Here is a 17,878-nt window from a genome sequence, read left to right as displayed (position 1 = left end):
AAATATTTACTGCTTATTTTATTGGTTATATTACACAATGCTTGTTTGGACTCATTTACTATAATTAGCATAACTGCTACTTGTTGGCATATTTTGCACGACAAATATGAACGTTCATTGGACTTATTTTGCTAGCCTATTGTAAATGTGGTTCAGTTATTTCGGAAGATTTTGTAATAGGGAAAGAAAAAAAAGGAAAAATGCAACTCATTAACATTAAATATTGCTTTGTCAGTTTGCCTAGCGCTTTTGGTACTTCTGAGACACCTAAGCGGACATTGTGCGACTTTGCCGCTCCTGCTCCAACCCAGTTCAAATCGATTCTCTATTATGCATTCTTTTCCACTGTTCCTAAGCGAAGGCGTTTTTGGTGGTACAAATGATTTTGTGGATGGCTAAAATTTAATTTCGAATTTGAATTTAAATATTATGCTCATGATTCATTAAAATAAGGACGAGAAAAGATGTGTTTCCATGATATTCGATCAGGATGTATTCAAAATTTGTATGCAGCGATTAGTACAAAGGATAAAAGTCGTGATCTAGCCTGACATAAGCCTAGTTATTTAGGGATTTTTTCTTTACTTTTTGAGTGAGGACAACCTTTTGGAGTTTTTCGCATAACTATCCTTGCCATTATTGTATTACACGTATTGAATATTTAATTAAATTGAATATATTGAATAATAATTATGTTAAATGGTTAAGCTAATATTCATATTAAAAACCGACTACTGGCAACTGGCAACTGACAACTGACAACTGACAACCGACAACGAGACAGCCGATAGCTGTTAAAAATTTAAGCGAGACAGGTAGTGTTAGCCTAATTGAAAACAGCTCAAATGCGGTTATGCATGTGAAGCTGAAAAGGTAGACGAATGAGAATATAATATTGGCTAAGAATTCGGTGCTATGGATGAAACATTATCGGTCTGATACGATTTTGCAGGAAATAACCTAACCAATGATTTACCAACTGAATTTCGATACACAACTAAGATCAATGGAATCGATCGAATTCCGAAAAAAAGAAAAACGTCATATTCCGGGAAAAAATGTAAATTTATATGCTTTAAATTAATATTATAGCCTCATACCACATCTAGTAATTTATTTTATTTATGAAAAAAGGAAATTTTATCAAAATTCTCAACAGTGACAGCTTGCGTTATATCGTACTGTCACTTGATTATGTGTTACAGCTTGTTAAAAAAATTGTTTTTTAAAAAGGTTTATTACAATTAAAAGATTTTATTACATTCGTGAAAAGTTTTGGAATTTCAAAATAAAAGAATAGAATTATGAAGGGAATTTCCCATACTTTTTTGAGCAAAAAAACAAAAAACCGGCGATATATACTTAACTAGTTCACTGAAAACAAAATACTGTCTTACATTTTGATGAGATCAAGAATCAGAATTACTCATTGTTGTTTTTTTTTATTTTCCAAATTTTTGGTTTCTTTTTTTGATTTACCAAAACTTTAGGAAAATTTCTTTTATTTTGAACTGTTTGAGAAAGCGACCATAAAATAATCGGGAAAGAAAAATGATAAAATAAAACTGAATCAAATTACATTTCGATTCAGGTTGATTGATAAGACTTACATCCAACTTTGATATCATTTACAGATGGCAAATATTTTAGCATTTTTTACTACAGCTTGAAAGCGAATATCGCATAAATGTTTTTAAAAAGTAATATCTCTATTACAACTATTTTTTAAATTTGCAAAGCAATCATTGTTATGATGTAATCAAATTTTAAAATCGAAATATTTTAAATTTACAACGAGTGAAAGTAGTCGTTGTTATGATATGATCAAAACTTTAAATTGAAATATTTTTGAATTTACAATGCATAAAAGTAATTATTATATTTATAAAGAATATACTTTAAATTTCGCGTCATATCAGCCAATTGCAATTCATCAGACTTTGTTGCTTCTATGATACATCCAACAACAACAACAACAACGATGACCTTTGTCGTCCCTTTCTTTCTCGATGATATATATAAATGTTTCCTCAATTTCTTTTTTTGTTTCTGTTGAAATTTTCAGAAAATTCAATTTTCTCTCTTCCTTACCATCCATTTCCATGTTTGCGCCAATCAATCAACTCTTCTCACTTTTGACAATAAACGTTTGTTAGCAAACAAAATTACACTTTACCTAGTCCATCACCCTGTGTATCTTTACAACTCTTGTCTTTATTACCATTTTCAAAATTTATAACTTACAAATGTAAAGCCAATTTGACGCAAGAATGAGGAGTATGATAAGTTATCAAGGGATTAGAATGGCTAAGTCTGTGCTTCTTATGAATGTACAATTTAAATTTGACCGCCATACCTTTGAATCATTTTTACTGTCATTGTTTTTAGATGTACTTTTGCTCCAAGAGGTCGATTCAGATGGCACAATCTTCATTTGAAAATTGAGGAATGTATAAAGACCTAAAAGTTCAGTGTCCTTCAGTTTAAAACTCGATAAACGAATTTCAAAAAATACAAGTAAATTCACAATGCCATCCCAGTTTTAGTTACTCGACTGTTCGCAAATGATTTGGAAAGAATATCAATGATCAATTTTTATTTGCCTGAGAAAAAAAAAAAAAAAAAACACCGGATTGCTGAAACAACTAAGACGGCTGCGGAATTTTAGTCACATTAATGAAACATAAAATATAAAAAAATTAAGACTTAGAAGTTTAATGACTTTTTTTTTGTCATTTCAAGGTATCACCCAACCAAAATTTCGATAGCATAATCACTCAAATTCTATTTAAAATTCAAATGTAAAAGTTGGATTCAAAACAAATACTAGCTAAAACACCATCAATCAATCAACAGTACCTTTTTAGAAAATAAGGTGACAGTGACAAACAATACTTGAAACATTAAATCCGGATGCACTTTATTTACAAAACATTTCTGAAAGGCATCGCTGACATGATGAATGATAAAAAACTTGTGCGCTATAGAAAGCCCTGTATGTATCCGTTATTTTTGAAAGGTTGATCAAATTTTAAAACAAAGTACTGGAGAATTTCAACTAAAAATCTAAGTTCGAACATTTTTTAAATTTGAATAAAATGAAAGAAAAAAATCTTTTCACAGCATGGAAGTCAAAGTTAGTTAACGAAGCAGCAAAAAGTGGAAATAACCTAGAACACAAAACTGGCAGTGGTAGAGTTATCAGATTAAAAGAATTGAGCTTTAGAAATGGTATTATCAAACTGAGGTCCTCCTACTGTCTGTCCCTCCTATCCTTTCTTATTACTTGATGACTGTCCTGAAATGATCTGAAATTGGCTAAATGAAAAGGTGTCGCATTTTCCCCATTACCATTCCCTCACCTTCTGATGATTTAATTAAGGATAACACAGGCTGCCCTGGTTGACATATTTATCTAACAAATTATCTACTGTTTTCATTCTAAATTGTCCCATTATAAATTTTTTCTCCAAACTTTTTTCCTAATCATTTTTTAGCTCAACCCTTCGGAAATCCACATAACATATCACAGAAATGCGTGTTTACTCATCAACAGAAGACCTGACACTGTCGGTGGATTCAATATTTTTCGATAACGTGTAAGAAGCGGAACATGAAATTCGGACTTCACTTTCGGTTGTCATAGTTGTAGAAACAGGAACACAAGGGAGTGCAAGAGGTTTCTCCGTTGAAGATAAAAGGGATACGGAAGACAATGTTATATCGCTTAACGAACGTACTGTTCCTAACATTATACCCTTTTCTTTACGTTTTTCACCTCGTGCTCGTCGTTCTTTTTCCGCACATTTCGCTGCACTATCTACCTGAAATATTCTTGCAATCCAAATTTCTGTTGATAAATTCACTTTAAAACCACTAACAATCATTCCATGCATAACATACTTATAAGGTTTTTGCGCGCTCATACGCTGAAATATTTTTTCTCGAATTCTATATCCGTAGCTAAATTAAAGTTAAAAGGAATGTGATGCTCTAAAGTTAGATGATTATACCCGATAGCAAATCTAACATCTAAGAAATAAATACACCAAGTTAAACGATATCGCATTTAAAATACTCAAAAGTTTCAATGATAATGGAATCTTACTTCTAAAGCTTTCGCGACAATGTCCTGAATTTTTCGCTCCATTTCCTCATCCTCTTTCGGATCACTGGGTTGTTTGTTAGACCCAGAAAGTGGCTTTTTGGCGACGCCGTTCCGGATCTGTCGCTGTCGGGAGCGCTTCAGTGGAGTAGCGCCAACAGAAAGGGAAGTAAAGGTCGACTGACTGGATGACTGGTGCCCAAAACCAGCTTAAAAATGTATTGCCGTAAACCTCACTTATACATATGTCTTATCTCGTGAACCGGAAATAGGACCCTTCAACGAACATCTCCAGCAGGACTCTCCAACAGCAAGGGAAATTTGGTCTATTGTCTGCTTCATTCTATTCTGTTGGATTTCAGGGCACAATAAATATTTCACTACCTGGAGCAGAAGAAAATGTCAGGACAGCACTATCCGATTGTGGTGACAGGAGACCATCTTGTGCTGATGTTACATGGTTACTGACATCCGCGGTAGCGTTTCCGATATCGCCCTGAAAATATTTTGGTCAAGTGGAACACGCCATTGGCTTAGGTTCAGGATAATTCGATTCCTGCGAGACTCATGTTTCCAATTAAATATGAGATTTTGAAAAGAACTTCACAATTCCTAAAATTTGATCCGATTGTAGTTGACAAACATATAAGAGGCTAATAAGAGAGCTGTGCAGTATAACTTATAAGCCATTCTTCATATTTAACTTGCTTAGATTTTTAGAGGGTAAGACATCATGTAATATATTTAACGCATCGCATGTGATATATTTATAAGGTCGGTAAGACGCAAATGAATCTGACCTTGTCTGCAATTTGTGTTACTCGATTCAATAAATTTTTGTTGTGTGCAGTAAGAGCTTGGAAGTTTTCAGCAAGTACCAGGGAATTAGCAGCGCAAAGCGAGCTTAATAATTGAGTGTTGGTATTTGAAAGGGTGGCAGTATTATTTGCATTTTTGGCAGATTCCAATTCTTCCCGCCGGCGTACTTTAATTTCCAACTGCTGATTAGACATTTCCAATGCAGTAATTTCACTTTCCAGGGCTGCACATTCTGCCTTGAAAATTACGCTACATTGGTAAGATTTAGGACAAAAAATTTTAAATTACTCAGAGACTTGTACATACATTGTAAAGGAAACAAGGATCTCTTTAACAAAAATGCAGTGCTGAAAAATATGATTATGTCGCCTTGCTTTTTTTCGCGACGAACACTCCAGTGAATATTTTTCTTCGGTATTAAATGCAGAAGAAAATTATCAGTTTTTCGTCGAATTTTGAAATTTTTTTCTTAGTTCAAGAACTAACCGTAATTTTTTTGTGATGTGCAACAATTTCTTTCGCATTTTCCAACAACAAACTTGGTGTTGATGCCTCAATACCTAGCTCTTCAATTCGTGCATAAAAACAGTTCATACCCGATGATCGCAGATTTGTTATTTGCTTTGTTATAGCATCAATTCGAGATCGCAGCAAATTTCGGTATGACTAAAATAATTCTGGAGATATAAGTGAATCATTGTCTGATTCTAAACTGCAAAAAATATGTTTAAAATTTTTAACCTAAAGTAAATACACCAAGCAAACCTTTTGCAGCTCAATTTGAGCTCTGATATCATCTGCGAAATTCTCGGCCTTCATTTTTTCCAGTTGGGCTTCGAACATGATGCGCATTGACTCTAAAATATCAAACTCGTAAAAAACCTTTTAACAACTACAAGACTTACAAAAAAGTGAAAACTTCCTGTTCACTTTCAAATTCAGTAGCCACCGCACATGCTAACTTTGCAAATCTTTGGGTTCGTCAACGAAAAAATTACAATTCGTGAAAAGGGAAGTTATAAATGTGGATACAATTCAGTTTATAAGTAAGAAACGAGCTATAATTCAAAATGAAGAAAACAGTCAACAACGGAAATGATATCATCGTATTCTAAACTATCATTTACGTTTCCCATAGGGATGTATTCGATACAACTAGTGATCAACTATAACACTTGCGCCCTAAATATTTGAAAGTTTTTTTTTTCGAATTCGAAACTGCAGTGAAATATCCATCATATATTGAAACCAAAAAAAAGCGTAAAAGTTATTCAAATATTGACATAATTGCTCAAGAAGTGGTCAATGTTTAGAAATGGAACTGCAAAGTTATTATAATGAGTGAGTTCAAGTAAAAGTAAAAAAATCGGAACTGCTCATCTATCTTGAATTACAGTTATCATTATGAAAACCATGTACCGAAATAATACTTACCAAGCATCTGATTCAATGCCGGATATTTACTTTGCTGTAACAATAATTCCGGTTTATTTTCTATCGTTGCAATAGCAGCATCATCACCCACTGCTTGATCTAGCACATCTCGATCCATCTCTTCTGGATGTGAAATATCTGATACATATACCAGTGACCGATCATGCACCGGTGATGCAGTATGAGTGGTTGCTGTCCGAGTCATACGATGCATCAAATCGATTGTCTCCCGTGTTTCATCATCAGCGAAGGCCTGAAGTTTCTTCGGGATATTGATGCAAAAAAAAATCAAGAATTTGCATTTCTCTATAGCATACAACAGCACATATAAATAAATTATATACATATATACATAAGCCCATCTATTCGCACAGACATACAGTTTTATATGCAATTTTATGAATGAAGAGATAGAGAACAAACAAACAAATAAGCATACACACAGAGTAGAGCATAGAGCTACTTGTTCTGAATGATTCAGCTTCCAATCTTCTTCGCCGTTACCAAAAAAAAAAAAAAGCACTTCCAAAAAAGAAAAAAGTTCACATTGTTCAGACGAAGTAAGATAAAGACTAAAAATTAGCATAAAATTTGCATCTTCCTCTCTCTCATTCATCCTCCCCCAACAACTACACATACTGATCTATTTCCTATTGACCAAAAAAAAAAGGGGAAGAAAGATATATGAAGAAACGATTAAATCACTGTCAAAACTGACTAACTGATGAACCGAAAAGACAAATGTTAGAGCGAATGAATGATTGTTTTAATGAAGTGATAGGCGGATCACTAAACGATCGGTTAGTCGGGCAATTTGGTGATCAATTAATACTGACTGGAATTGCATAACTTGATTTACTTATTCAATGAGTGACTAACAGATCGAAGAGATGACATTCTGTACTTTTACCATTCAAATGCATCAAAGGTAAAGCGACGTCATCTTGCCGACAGTTTCCTCTTAATAATTCCATCTCATTTCAGCAATTTACAGAGTTTTATTAAAGATACGATTATCCAAAATTTCCTAATTAAAGAAAAAGCAGCATGTCTTGGATATGCCCAAATCTTTTCAAGCTACAAAATCTTATTGTTAAAAAACCTCCGTTAACATATCTATAAAATAAATTCGATTTCAATTTACATCAGCTTCATATTACAAAATAAAATGAACATTTGCAAGAGTACATACCTTAACTGAGACCCAAACTAGTTATTTCAGTTGACAGTTTTTACTCTTTACCTTTTTTATGCTTCTCTCACTTTATTGCTCTCTCTTTTTGTCTTTAATTTCACTTTTCTTATTGATGGCGTTGGTGACAGTCGGTACTTTAATCTAAAAATCACAAAAAAAATATGGCTAACACCAAAGAATATTCGTTTGACTTACGCAATCAACGTGTTTAATGAGTTCCGATGAAGATTTGTATCAGTGCAAGTGAAAAGCGAGTCGAGCAATAGGGAATTTTTCTAAAACTGAATGGAAAGTAGATAAACCGGAAACTGATCTTCGGTGAATTTTTGGAACTCGTGGGATGAAGCTAGACAAGCGATTCATAAAATGAATCTATTTCTAGAAAAGACTCCAAATGCAAATGTGGAACTACGAGACAGTATTCAATCTTACACGCTGCATTCGTTCTTCCGATCTTCACTTACATAAGAGGAGGCAACTATTTCTGTGCCAAGCAATTTCAAAAAATTTTTTAAAAATTTGTCGGCAGAATTCACCAAAATGCTATGGATTGAATATAAATGGCACAGGAAAATACTATGTATAATTTCATTCTGCTAACATCTCACAGGTGGAAAGCTGAAATTCCCGGACTTTTAGAAGAACTTCAGAAAAAGTCCAAACAAATTCTTCAGCTCTGTATTGAAATTTGACGCATTTATGAAAAATAAAAAAAAAATTGAGGGAAAAAGAGACAACAGAAATTTCGAAAAGACAAAAATGGTTTTGAGAATTTTAACTTCATTATATAACACATCAAATTTGCGAAAAGAAATAATTAGGATAAAAAAGTTTGCAGAAAAGTTCTCCAAGTTCAAATATAAAAGCTAGTCGTAATTGTTTGGAGCTTCATTTAAACACAGACGCATTAGAGTATAGGACAAAATACAGGAAGCAAAGTGTAAAGTGTTTGCCAAAGGAATACCTAACTTATTATTAAAATTACCATAACTTAACCTTTGATCGTTAAATTTACCAACTGGATCACATTTCAATAATCATGACCTATATTGCATATTCACACTGCCCAAAATTAGCAATTTCTCTTCCGCTCCTTCCTCAAAAAATGTAGAAAAATGTTTAACCTTATTAGCAGCAGGTATTTTACGAGGCCGTCCACGCTGTCCAGTTTTGCGAATTTTTCTCAAAGGAGCATAATCATAATCCGGTGTTGGCCATTTCGAACTGCGAACTGATAAGGAATTCTCTGCTGAAGCCGTTGTGGTGGTACGTTGACTTTTCGTTTTTGTCGAACAGTATTCTTGCCATTTGCGGCGCGTTGTTGGACCGATTCTGGAAATATACTACTGAAGATAATCCCATAACCGAAGAAGATCAAATTATTCACAGACACTGTTTTATCCAAGAAAACAGAAGTGTAGTCACGTTGCAACATGTAATACTACCATTAGTTGACATCTAATCAAAATATCTTAGTAACTGTTAACCCAAGCATTATTTTAATGCTAGTTTTGCCATCAGTACACTCGACTTAAACTATTTACTTAGGACTGCTGCATACGTTCTGCCAAGTTAATAATTGGCTAATTCACTAACTTCAAACCCCAAGCTTGCAATTTCAGTCTGAAACAGAACACTGGAACTTACGCATAATCATCATCATCCGAAAGATCCGAATTCGGGCGCTTGTTATTCCTGCTAAGCGGTGTTGGACTTCGCTCATGATACGTTGGTGTATGACTACCACCAACTGTTGGTGTAGCACCACGACGACCAGCCAGTGCACTAGAAAGATTATTCGGTAACGATGCACTAGATTCTCGGCTCCAGCACCGGAAACTATCCCGCGATGTTTTGCTTGATGTTGATGATCGTCTACTGCCATCCGAACTGTTGTGTTGTTTCAGTGCGGGATTTCGTTGAGAGAGAAAATATTTTTCTAACTAAAATGTACTTCAATTACTTTTTCACTTCCCTTTATTCCATGAAAATCTTTTCCCAAAAATATACCCAAATATAAAATGAATTTAAAAATAAAATGAATCATTGCCTCACTGCAAGCTAATTTTTACTAGGTCGACTTTAAGACAACCAAAAAAATGAGGAGTGCGACAAACAAAACGACAGCATCATCGAATGCGGAATAGTCGATGATTGGATGTGCACACTTATTACTGAATTTTACTAGCCACACTACGGATGACGTACTTTAGCTCGATTGATAACATGATGGTAGTATGCAACATAGTTACTCGTCCATGAGCAAGCATTTTCACACTGCGCCATTTCGAAAACGTCCAAAATAGCTGATATATCTGGATAATTTTTTTGTGTACAGTTACGTTTCCTTACAATGAGCAACACTTGCTATTATGAAACAGATAAAGTTCAATGAATATGCTTATCTAAGATTTTAATAAGCTGTAACGTACATTCCACAACGTTCGAAAATTGATTTCTACCGCAAAAGTATTGAACACAGAATTCACAAAAAAAAAGCTAGCATTAATAATGTGTTTCATTCGTGTAAGTTCAACAGATTAAATTTTTATAGACCTTTCGTTCTATTTTAATTCCAGGAATGAAATTGCCTTTTCGATAGCGTATAATGAAAAAACACCACGTCTCTTATTAACAACATAGCTAAACTTCTGAATTAACAATCAGGCAGGCAGTTACGACTGAACATATTTCTTATAAAAACTTATGATTTATGTGAGGAAAAGGAAATCTGTACCATTCAAATGCCTATCTGTGATCGTTCGATTCGGTAGGCCGTAAGGTTTAGTAGAAATGATCCGTGTTCCATCTTTAAGTTCGCTCAAAAGTTCTCTTAAAAAACAAAATATTCAGTACGCAAATCCGAGAAGTCATACCCGACGCCTTGGGCGAAGTATGTTAGACTGAAAATAAGTTTCAGTCTAGAACTAAATACAAAACGCCAAAGTCCATATCTGCGTTATGACAGCAGTAATCAAGATGGTTCTGCCGCGAAATTCAAAATTGTCACTTCACCATAGTTTTAATTTCGACGTTAAGCGAAAACACATAATTAATGACAAAATGGTACAAATACAGAAAGAGTGCAACAGACCTCTTTATACGAGTTTCCAGTTCCGCTGTAAATGCGAAGTTATTGATCAGAATAATTGTTGCTTCTCTGGTGATCAGATCACGAAATTTTTCATCCAAAAAATCTCCTTTATGTAATTCAAACGGTCTAAATTTTTTACCATACCACTTCATCCATCTGAAAAGAGTAAGAACTTGAAATCACGCATTTATCATGAGAATATTCATTAAATAGGAAAAATTACCAAAATCAAACAATTTGTAATTTCCAAAGCATCATTATTTCCTGAAATATCATGTAACAACTACTGCTTTAGGTACAAGATCCAATAGTTGATAACTGATACTTTTTGAATTCGACAGAAAGATTTTGCGCATAACGATTCGGCAAAGAGGCAATTTCTATACCAACTGCTTTTCGTACTTTAGAACCGCCTGCCATGTGAATGACTAACTGACCAACCCCACTTCCAAGATCAACGAAAACATCCCGATCCTGAAACAACACCACTATGAGTTACGAATATCGAACAAAAAATGGCTTTCTACTTTCTTTAACATGTCGGGTGGCATGAACCAATCAATGCAATCATTTTTTAAAACAAAAACAGTTACAAGAATAGGTTGCGTACATAAATGAAGTTATATGTGATATAATAAGAGTAATTTAACTACCTCCTCTAATCCTCCATCAATATTTAATCAAAACAAAAACACAAATTCCGGAAAAGATGGAAATGGAGATCATGACAAGTGTGACTTTGGCATTATCACAAGATGAATGAACTTTTTAAGAACACTCATGGGAGAGAAGCATAATGAGCACTCAGAATATAACCTGTATATTCCAAAAGGTTTACAAAGATCTATTTTCATAACCAACCTAGTCTTATGAAATATTAGCAAACCTTTGGCACAATTTCTTGAATGATCATTTGCATTCGATCAAATGACGTTTCACCATAGGTTTGCGATGAGAATGCCTTATAATGATTATTTAAAAGATGCACATTGTCTACGGCACGATTGTATGCTCTGGTACAAATCTGCCTTAGCAACGCTGGATTTGCTCGTTCTGCTGACCAAATTTCACCACCTGGCTTCGTCGCACCTTTCCACTATAATATAGAAGACAGATTGATGGAAACTTTTACAAAACAAAATATTTTCCAAGAATGATTTTTTTTTTTAATTGACATAGCCATTTTAAAAAAGAAATCAAAATAAAAACTCTGCTGCTTAATAAAATGATAGCATAGCACAACAGTTCAAAGCTATTAAAATCTGTTCAAGAACCTGCCCCGGAAAGGTAAAATTACGAAAGCAATGTGCTCAAAAAGCTACGACAAAAAAAGCAGCAGAACTTCCACTGAACCTCATGCAACTAAAGAAAGGAGATTGTAAATTATTGCGTATATACTCAAGCTAGTTCAGTAAGTATACGAATCTATTTAAAAAGTTTAATTTGGTTTTTTTTGAACATAAAAGTTTTAAAAAGAATAGTCTAAACTAAAAAGCCTGACCAGTTGAGTAAATGTGGGGCAAGTTTTGTTGAAAGCATCCAATAGTGCCGACATTTGTTGAAAGCTGAAATGCCAACTTGAAATTGATATCTTTTATTTTTAAAATTTTTAAAAAATTTTCATTTTTTAAAAATATCGAAATTACAAAATCTCGAAATATTTTAATATTCACTATTAAAAAGCGATTTTTATTGGAATTGCGTGACACCTGTATTTCAAAAATTTTGGATGAAATCAAACAACAAATAACTTACTTCCTCTTATCAATTGTATCAAGATTCATCCCACAGTGCTGTCTTAAGATGAAATTAAGCTCAGGAAATGATGAAAGCGCATTCCTGAAATATTCCAGGAATAAGAAAAGATAAAATTATCACACATCATCATCTTGTCCATTTTCATTACGATTGCGTCTTGTATTTTTTGAACCGCTTTAGGGAACATATTCTTTATATATCACCGAACCTTGCATACTTCGAAGAATTCACTGATTTCGGAAATCTCAGTTCGAAGTCTTTCATGCAAAAGTATAACATCAACGAATCATGCGACAAATTATATTTAACCTGGAAAAAGAAATTACCTTACAACATCTAGAATTTCTTGTCCTTCGCTATAACCAGAAACCTCTCGTAGTGGCCACATGAAAGTAAGTGGCTCACCACCAAGTGGGCTGGCTAGTTTCAACTGTACCCGTTGTTCTTCGAGGCATACCGGACTTGCCGAAAGTTTTGAACGGCTTGATGACCGTGATGAGGTAGATTCTTCAGAATATTTGGACGTGGACGGATCCGGATCATGGCCCGATGAATCTTTTTCCTCCTCGCTCATTATTTCCGGATTTGTTGTATACTTCCTATTTTCGCTTCAACTGGAGTGATAGCAACAGACTGGAAGTGTTGATCGTGAAATGATATATCCACAAATAGCAGGTAACTCACTTGTTCAGCTAATAAAGTACACATCGTCCACGTGAACTTTCATTTTAAGCAATCTGAAAAATAAAATATGACTTGCGAAACATCCAATAAAATTTTAAGACTGGAAAGTCGCGTCGATCTGCAAAATTCAGATAAAATCCTGCGATCTTCACAAATTTATCCTACACAGGGTTCACGATTTCGGCTGTTAAGACATAGTTTTAACGAAGAGTACTATATTCACTTCTACGATATCATAATTCAAATGATGGATAATGGGCTGCATCTGAAAAAACACGTGACTAGAAAAGCGTGCAATATTGATATCCGAAGTACGATCCGAGAACAGAAATACCAATTAAATCCTAAATGATGTGATTTTGAGTGACACGCTTAGGATCGATTAAGCACAAATGTAGCAACCGAAGAAAATCTGAAAAATCCGCCTCTCCTACATGCTTTAATTGATTATATGACCTAAGCTTGCTGTTCGCCATTAACAAAAGATTTTAAAAACGGAAGTACCTGCTAAGTCTTTAATTCAATATCTTTAACGTATGTCTAAGACTGTAAGATAAAATGAGCTAAGTTCTGCATCAAAAATTCTTCCGATTAATTAACTGGTCAAAGTTAATGGTTACAAACTTTCCCTCATACTCAAACAATGCTTATTACTTAGTAAGCGCACAAATAGCTTCACTTTTCCACTTCTTTCCTCCTAAGAAGATATGAACAGTATGGTTCTACTGAAAGAGTCCAAGAAAATCGTCCATATCAACAGGTCATTCTATACCAAGAAGATTTTCCTGAAAGTAAAATGCATATTCTCGTCATTCGAACCAATTTTCATATCTTTGGGTAGTATTTTTACTTTCCAATACTTTGGCTAGGTTAGTGGTGACAAAGTAAGAAACCGTGCGATGATACGATGACAATGACTGAATGTATTACAAAGATAATAAGTGATAAAGACAAACACTCCTTAGCACTCTTCAAATACTGTAAACACAACATTGTAAAAAGGAAATAATTACAGTCGTTATTAAGAACATAATTCTCCTCGGAAACAAAATGATATAACAAGTTCCTCAATTTTATCACAACAACCTTAAAGATTTTAAAATCGGGTAGAGGATACGATATGAAATAAAGAACGAATATTTACAAAACTTTTGAAATAACTTTTGAGCGGCCGTAAATTTCTTCCAGAACATCCCCAACTTTCTGTTCTCAGGTCTAGAATTTCTCGGAAAACATTTTAGGATAAGATTTTAAAAAAAACGGAAGAATGAAGGAGAAGGTTGAAAATAATCACATATAACTTACCATACATTACAGTAATTATTATTGATCCATTATGTTTGCATTTGTCTCTTTAACCATTATAAGATAACTGGGTAAGAATTAGTTGAAAACTTAAAGTTACTTCACAGTAAGCAACCAAATAATTATGTGAGCGGTTTAGAAAAGAATGATAAATTTGACAGACCGACCTGAAGGTAATCGTGCGGTAATCTTGCATTATTCTTCTGTAGATAACACCCCGCGAAACTTCCCTTATTGCGCTTCTCAATCTTATTGCTGTTCCCCGTGAATTCCTGAAAGAATCAGGATTTCCTGACGCATAAATAAAGCATACATGGATTGATTGTACAAAAGAACACTTCTGGAAATTTTAAACAAATTAGAAAATAAGCCTTAATTTCCCTTTGCAAACATGAAAAACCTCCTTCACTTCACATAAGTTACCTACAAAAAAAAGAAATTGAAGTGTTCTTTGTTCTTTCGAAACATTAAACTTTGCAAGGTTATAGCTCAAAAAAGTTGAAAATTAGGAATGTTAAGAAAAATATCTCAAAGAGAAGATGGAAGAGATGTTGAGAGCAATAAGAGAAAGTAGGAAATGGAGGTGAAAGGTCAATTCATATGAAAATAAATTATCATAGATATGGTGATATGTATATGATCAAAGAACATGTTACACTGATATTTGGCTAAATGAAAATGTCAGAAAAAAGTGGACAAAATTAGTTGTAATTAAAGTAAAAATGCTCCAAGAAAAAAAAAATTTTACTCTAACTGATCGACTTCCTTCTACAGCAAATAGGTAAGTACGAGAGGAGAATCGACGTATGTGTGTGTCTGTCTGTCTTCGTATGTGACAGACAGACAGAGAGGCAAACACACACACACACATACACACACACACACATACACATACAAAGGCAACACACGGAAGTACAGCAATCGATGAAATGCGGTGGGTTTTGCTCTGTTATTTGAGTTGCTCTCTAAGTGTTCATGGCAATGTGATGCATCCATAGGCATACACATACACATACACATATATGTATACACAGACATACACACATACATGTGTATACATAGACATACATACAAACACATACATAGATATACATACACATACTTATATTTGTATACATACACACACACATGCGACATGATGAATATAAGGAGGAGAGAGAGAGGGAGAGGGAAGCACGTACGGAGAGATACGGACAGACACGCATACGTCCGTTTATAAACTGGACAAAGATCGAAGGTTCAGTGGTATTTGAAAATATCCTGTAAAGTATTCCATTAATAGAACTGTTTTATTTAATGGTAATTATTGGGTAACTTTCGTTTTTTTTTAATTTAATTTAAAATTTTAATCTTTGGTCTTTACGTTCAAATCCTTTGAAGGTGTTACTGTTGTTTGTTGTTGTTATTGTTGTTTGCTACTATTGTTACTTATTATTGTTATTGTTGTTTGTTTGTTTGCTACTATTGTTGTTGTTGTTTATTGTTATTATTGTTTATTGCTGTTGTTGTTTGCTATTATTGTTACTGTTGTTTATTATTATTGCTGTTTATTGTTGTTATTGTTGTTTGTTGTTATTGTCACTGTTGTTTATTGTTATTGCTGTTTATTGTTGTTATTGTTGTTTGTTGTTACTTGTTGTTGTTTGTTGTTTATTGTTATTGTTGTTTGTGTCATTGTTATTGTTATAGTTGTTTGTTGTTGTTAAAATTTCACTCATCGAAATATGATGCTAAAATATTTTCCATTAGCATTAGCAAGTTATTGAACCTTTATTGTATCGAATGAGTGGTACTTTACGGATCAATAAATTGACTTCATTTAATGAGAAAATGATTTTCTGGATGGATAGAACTCTCAGTTAATTTGCTTGATAGATGAAGTTATAAGATACCGTAGCCATAATTGTTGCTCAAATGATCTTGTTGGTCAAATGGTCATAATTGTTGCTTAAATCATCTTATTGGTCAAATGATCATAATTTGTTGCTTAAATCATCTTATTGGTCAAATGATCATAATTTGTTGCTTAAATCATCTTATTGGTCAAATGATCATAATTTGTTGCTTAAATCATCTTATTGTTTTTGTTCGTTTTTTTTGTTTTGAAGATTTTTGATATTTCAGGTATTGTTCAAGTAACGAATCGAAAATATCATCACTACGGACGAACATTCGAAAAATTGTTTCGAGAATTTCATGCTATGGAAAGGATTGAAAATTCGTTCGTTTGTTTTAAATTTATTTGAAACATTTAAAATGTTTAAAATAGTGAATAGATGAGAGTTACACAGAATGTATGATGTTTCGCGAAGATTTGTTGTACGATTACAGTAATTATAAGTTAGGTCGTTACTTTTGTCTTATTTGCAGCAGATTAGATCATCACATGATATCTATGAAATTTGTGAATTTGTGATTTTTTTTTCCTTTGAAAGTTATTAATGATTTTCATATGCTTTGCAGCTTTCAGATCGTGCGTATTGTGAGATAAATAAAATAAAAAAAAAAGGAGAAAATTCTTGAAGCAGTCATACATACCATTGATGTGGTGACGCACTAAGAGGAAATTATCACATACGTGAATACCTAATTGATACAATCTACACCAGAGAAAGGATGATTCTTCATTGCATATGTAACTGATTGTATATTACACACAAACGTAAATGCTAAATCATGGATTACATAAACGAGATAAGATATCCAAAGCATGCTTAAGTGCCAAGTCGTATTTTACACAGGTTAAAGATTAGATTGCTTTTTACGTAAGCAGATGGATCATGTGCAATGTTATTGTACGATGAGAGTTAGTTCTCACTGTTTGAGTGGCATTTTTCAAAAAATTAAACTGGTTTTTTGTGAAATAAAGAATATGAAGAATTTGGTTTGAGTCACGTAACATAAACTTGCTCAGTATAGTTAAGAATTTTATTACGTATAATATACGGCCATGTAGGTATTAGCAACATCGTCCTTAGCCATGACCAATGATTAGATCACTCAGCTGAATATTTGGATTATTGGATGCAAAACCATTCATAAGAATAAACAAATATAGGATTAATTTGTTTGTTTCTCTTTGTCACCACTTAGTCGAGATTATGAAAGGTAAGACAAAATGAGTAAATCATTCTTGTAAACAATTATGAACAAACAGTCATAATTTTAAACATTTTCTCCCATAAAAAAAAATAGAAAATAAAAGGAAAAAGAACATTAAGAAAAATTGTTATGATTACTAATTGTTTGATAGGTCGAAAATGTATGAGTCATGTCCTATTTCCTCTATTTGAAATGTTATGAAACAATTCAGTCACACTGTGTACAGTTTATTATTTATTTATTTATTATTATTGTTATTATCATTATCATTATTATTATTATTATTATTATTATTATTATTATTATTATTATTATTATTATTATTATTATTATTATTATTATTATTATTATTATTATTATTATTATTATTATTATTATTATT

The 17,878-nt window shown here is 33.1% G+C and overlaps 3 protein-coding genes across 3 annotated transcripts in view; 1 reads left to right on the top strand and 2 right to left on the bottom strand.

Moving 5' to 3' along the window:
• Nucleotides 1-215: 215 nt before the first annotated feature.
• On the bottom strand, nt 216-2,434 carry LOAG_06331 (hypothetical protein; the record flags this gene model as incomplete). Its single annotated transcript, XM_003141867.1, has 4 exons — nt 216-395; nt 736-865; nt 1,898-2,049; nt 2,357-2,434. Coding segments are annotated over 4 exons (540 nt in total), but the record flags the coding sequence as incomplete, so codon positions are not given.
• A 1,067-nt stretch (nt 2,435-3,501) lies between these two features.
• LOAG_17417 (histone-lysine N-methyltransferase) lies at nt 3,502-12,979 on the bottom strand (the record flags this gene model as incomplete). The annotated part of the gene is made up of 17 exons (XM_020450080.1): nt 3,502-3,824; nt 4,109-4,314; nt 4,490-4,601; nt 4,906-5,160; nt 5,411-5,590; nt 5,690-5,781; nt 6,359-6,611; nt 8,678-8,885; nt 9,201-9,496; nt 9,762-9,868; nt 10,291-10,385; nt 10,648-10,803; nt 10,973-11,121; nt 11,534-11,743; nt 12,149-12,212; nt 12,403-12,486; nt 12,732-12,979. The coding sequence occupies 17 exons, from the start codon at nt 12,977-12,979 to the stop codon at nt 3,543-3,545; spliced, it is 2,997 nt and encodes a 998-aa protein (XP_020306299.1). The 3' UTR covers nt 3,502-3,542.
• Nucleotides 12,980-16,792: 3,813 nt separating this feature from the next.
• Nucleotides 16,793-17,878, top strand: part of LOAG_17416 — a 7,492-nt gene continuing 6,406 nt past the window's right edge. The window contains exon 1 of the mRNA XM_020450078.1: nt 16,793-17,029. The gene's annotated coding sequence lies outside the window, so the exon portion shown is untranslated. The remainder of the gene's footprint in view (nt 17,030-17,878) is intronic.

The sequence above is a fragment of the Loa loa genome, assembly GCF_000183805.2.
Source record: "Loa loa unplaced genomic scaffold supercont3.72, whole genome shotgun sequence".
NCBI classification, from domain to species: Eukaryota; Metazoa; Nematoda; class Chromadorea; order Rhabditida; family Onchocercidae; genus Loa; species Loa loa.
This window is presented reverse-complemented; position numbering and strand designations above follow the sequence as displayed.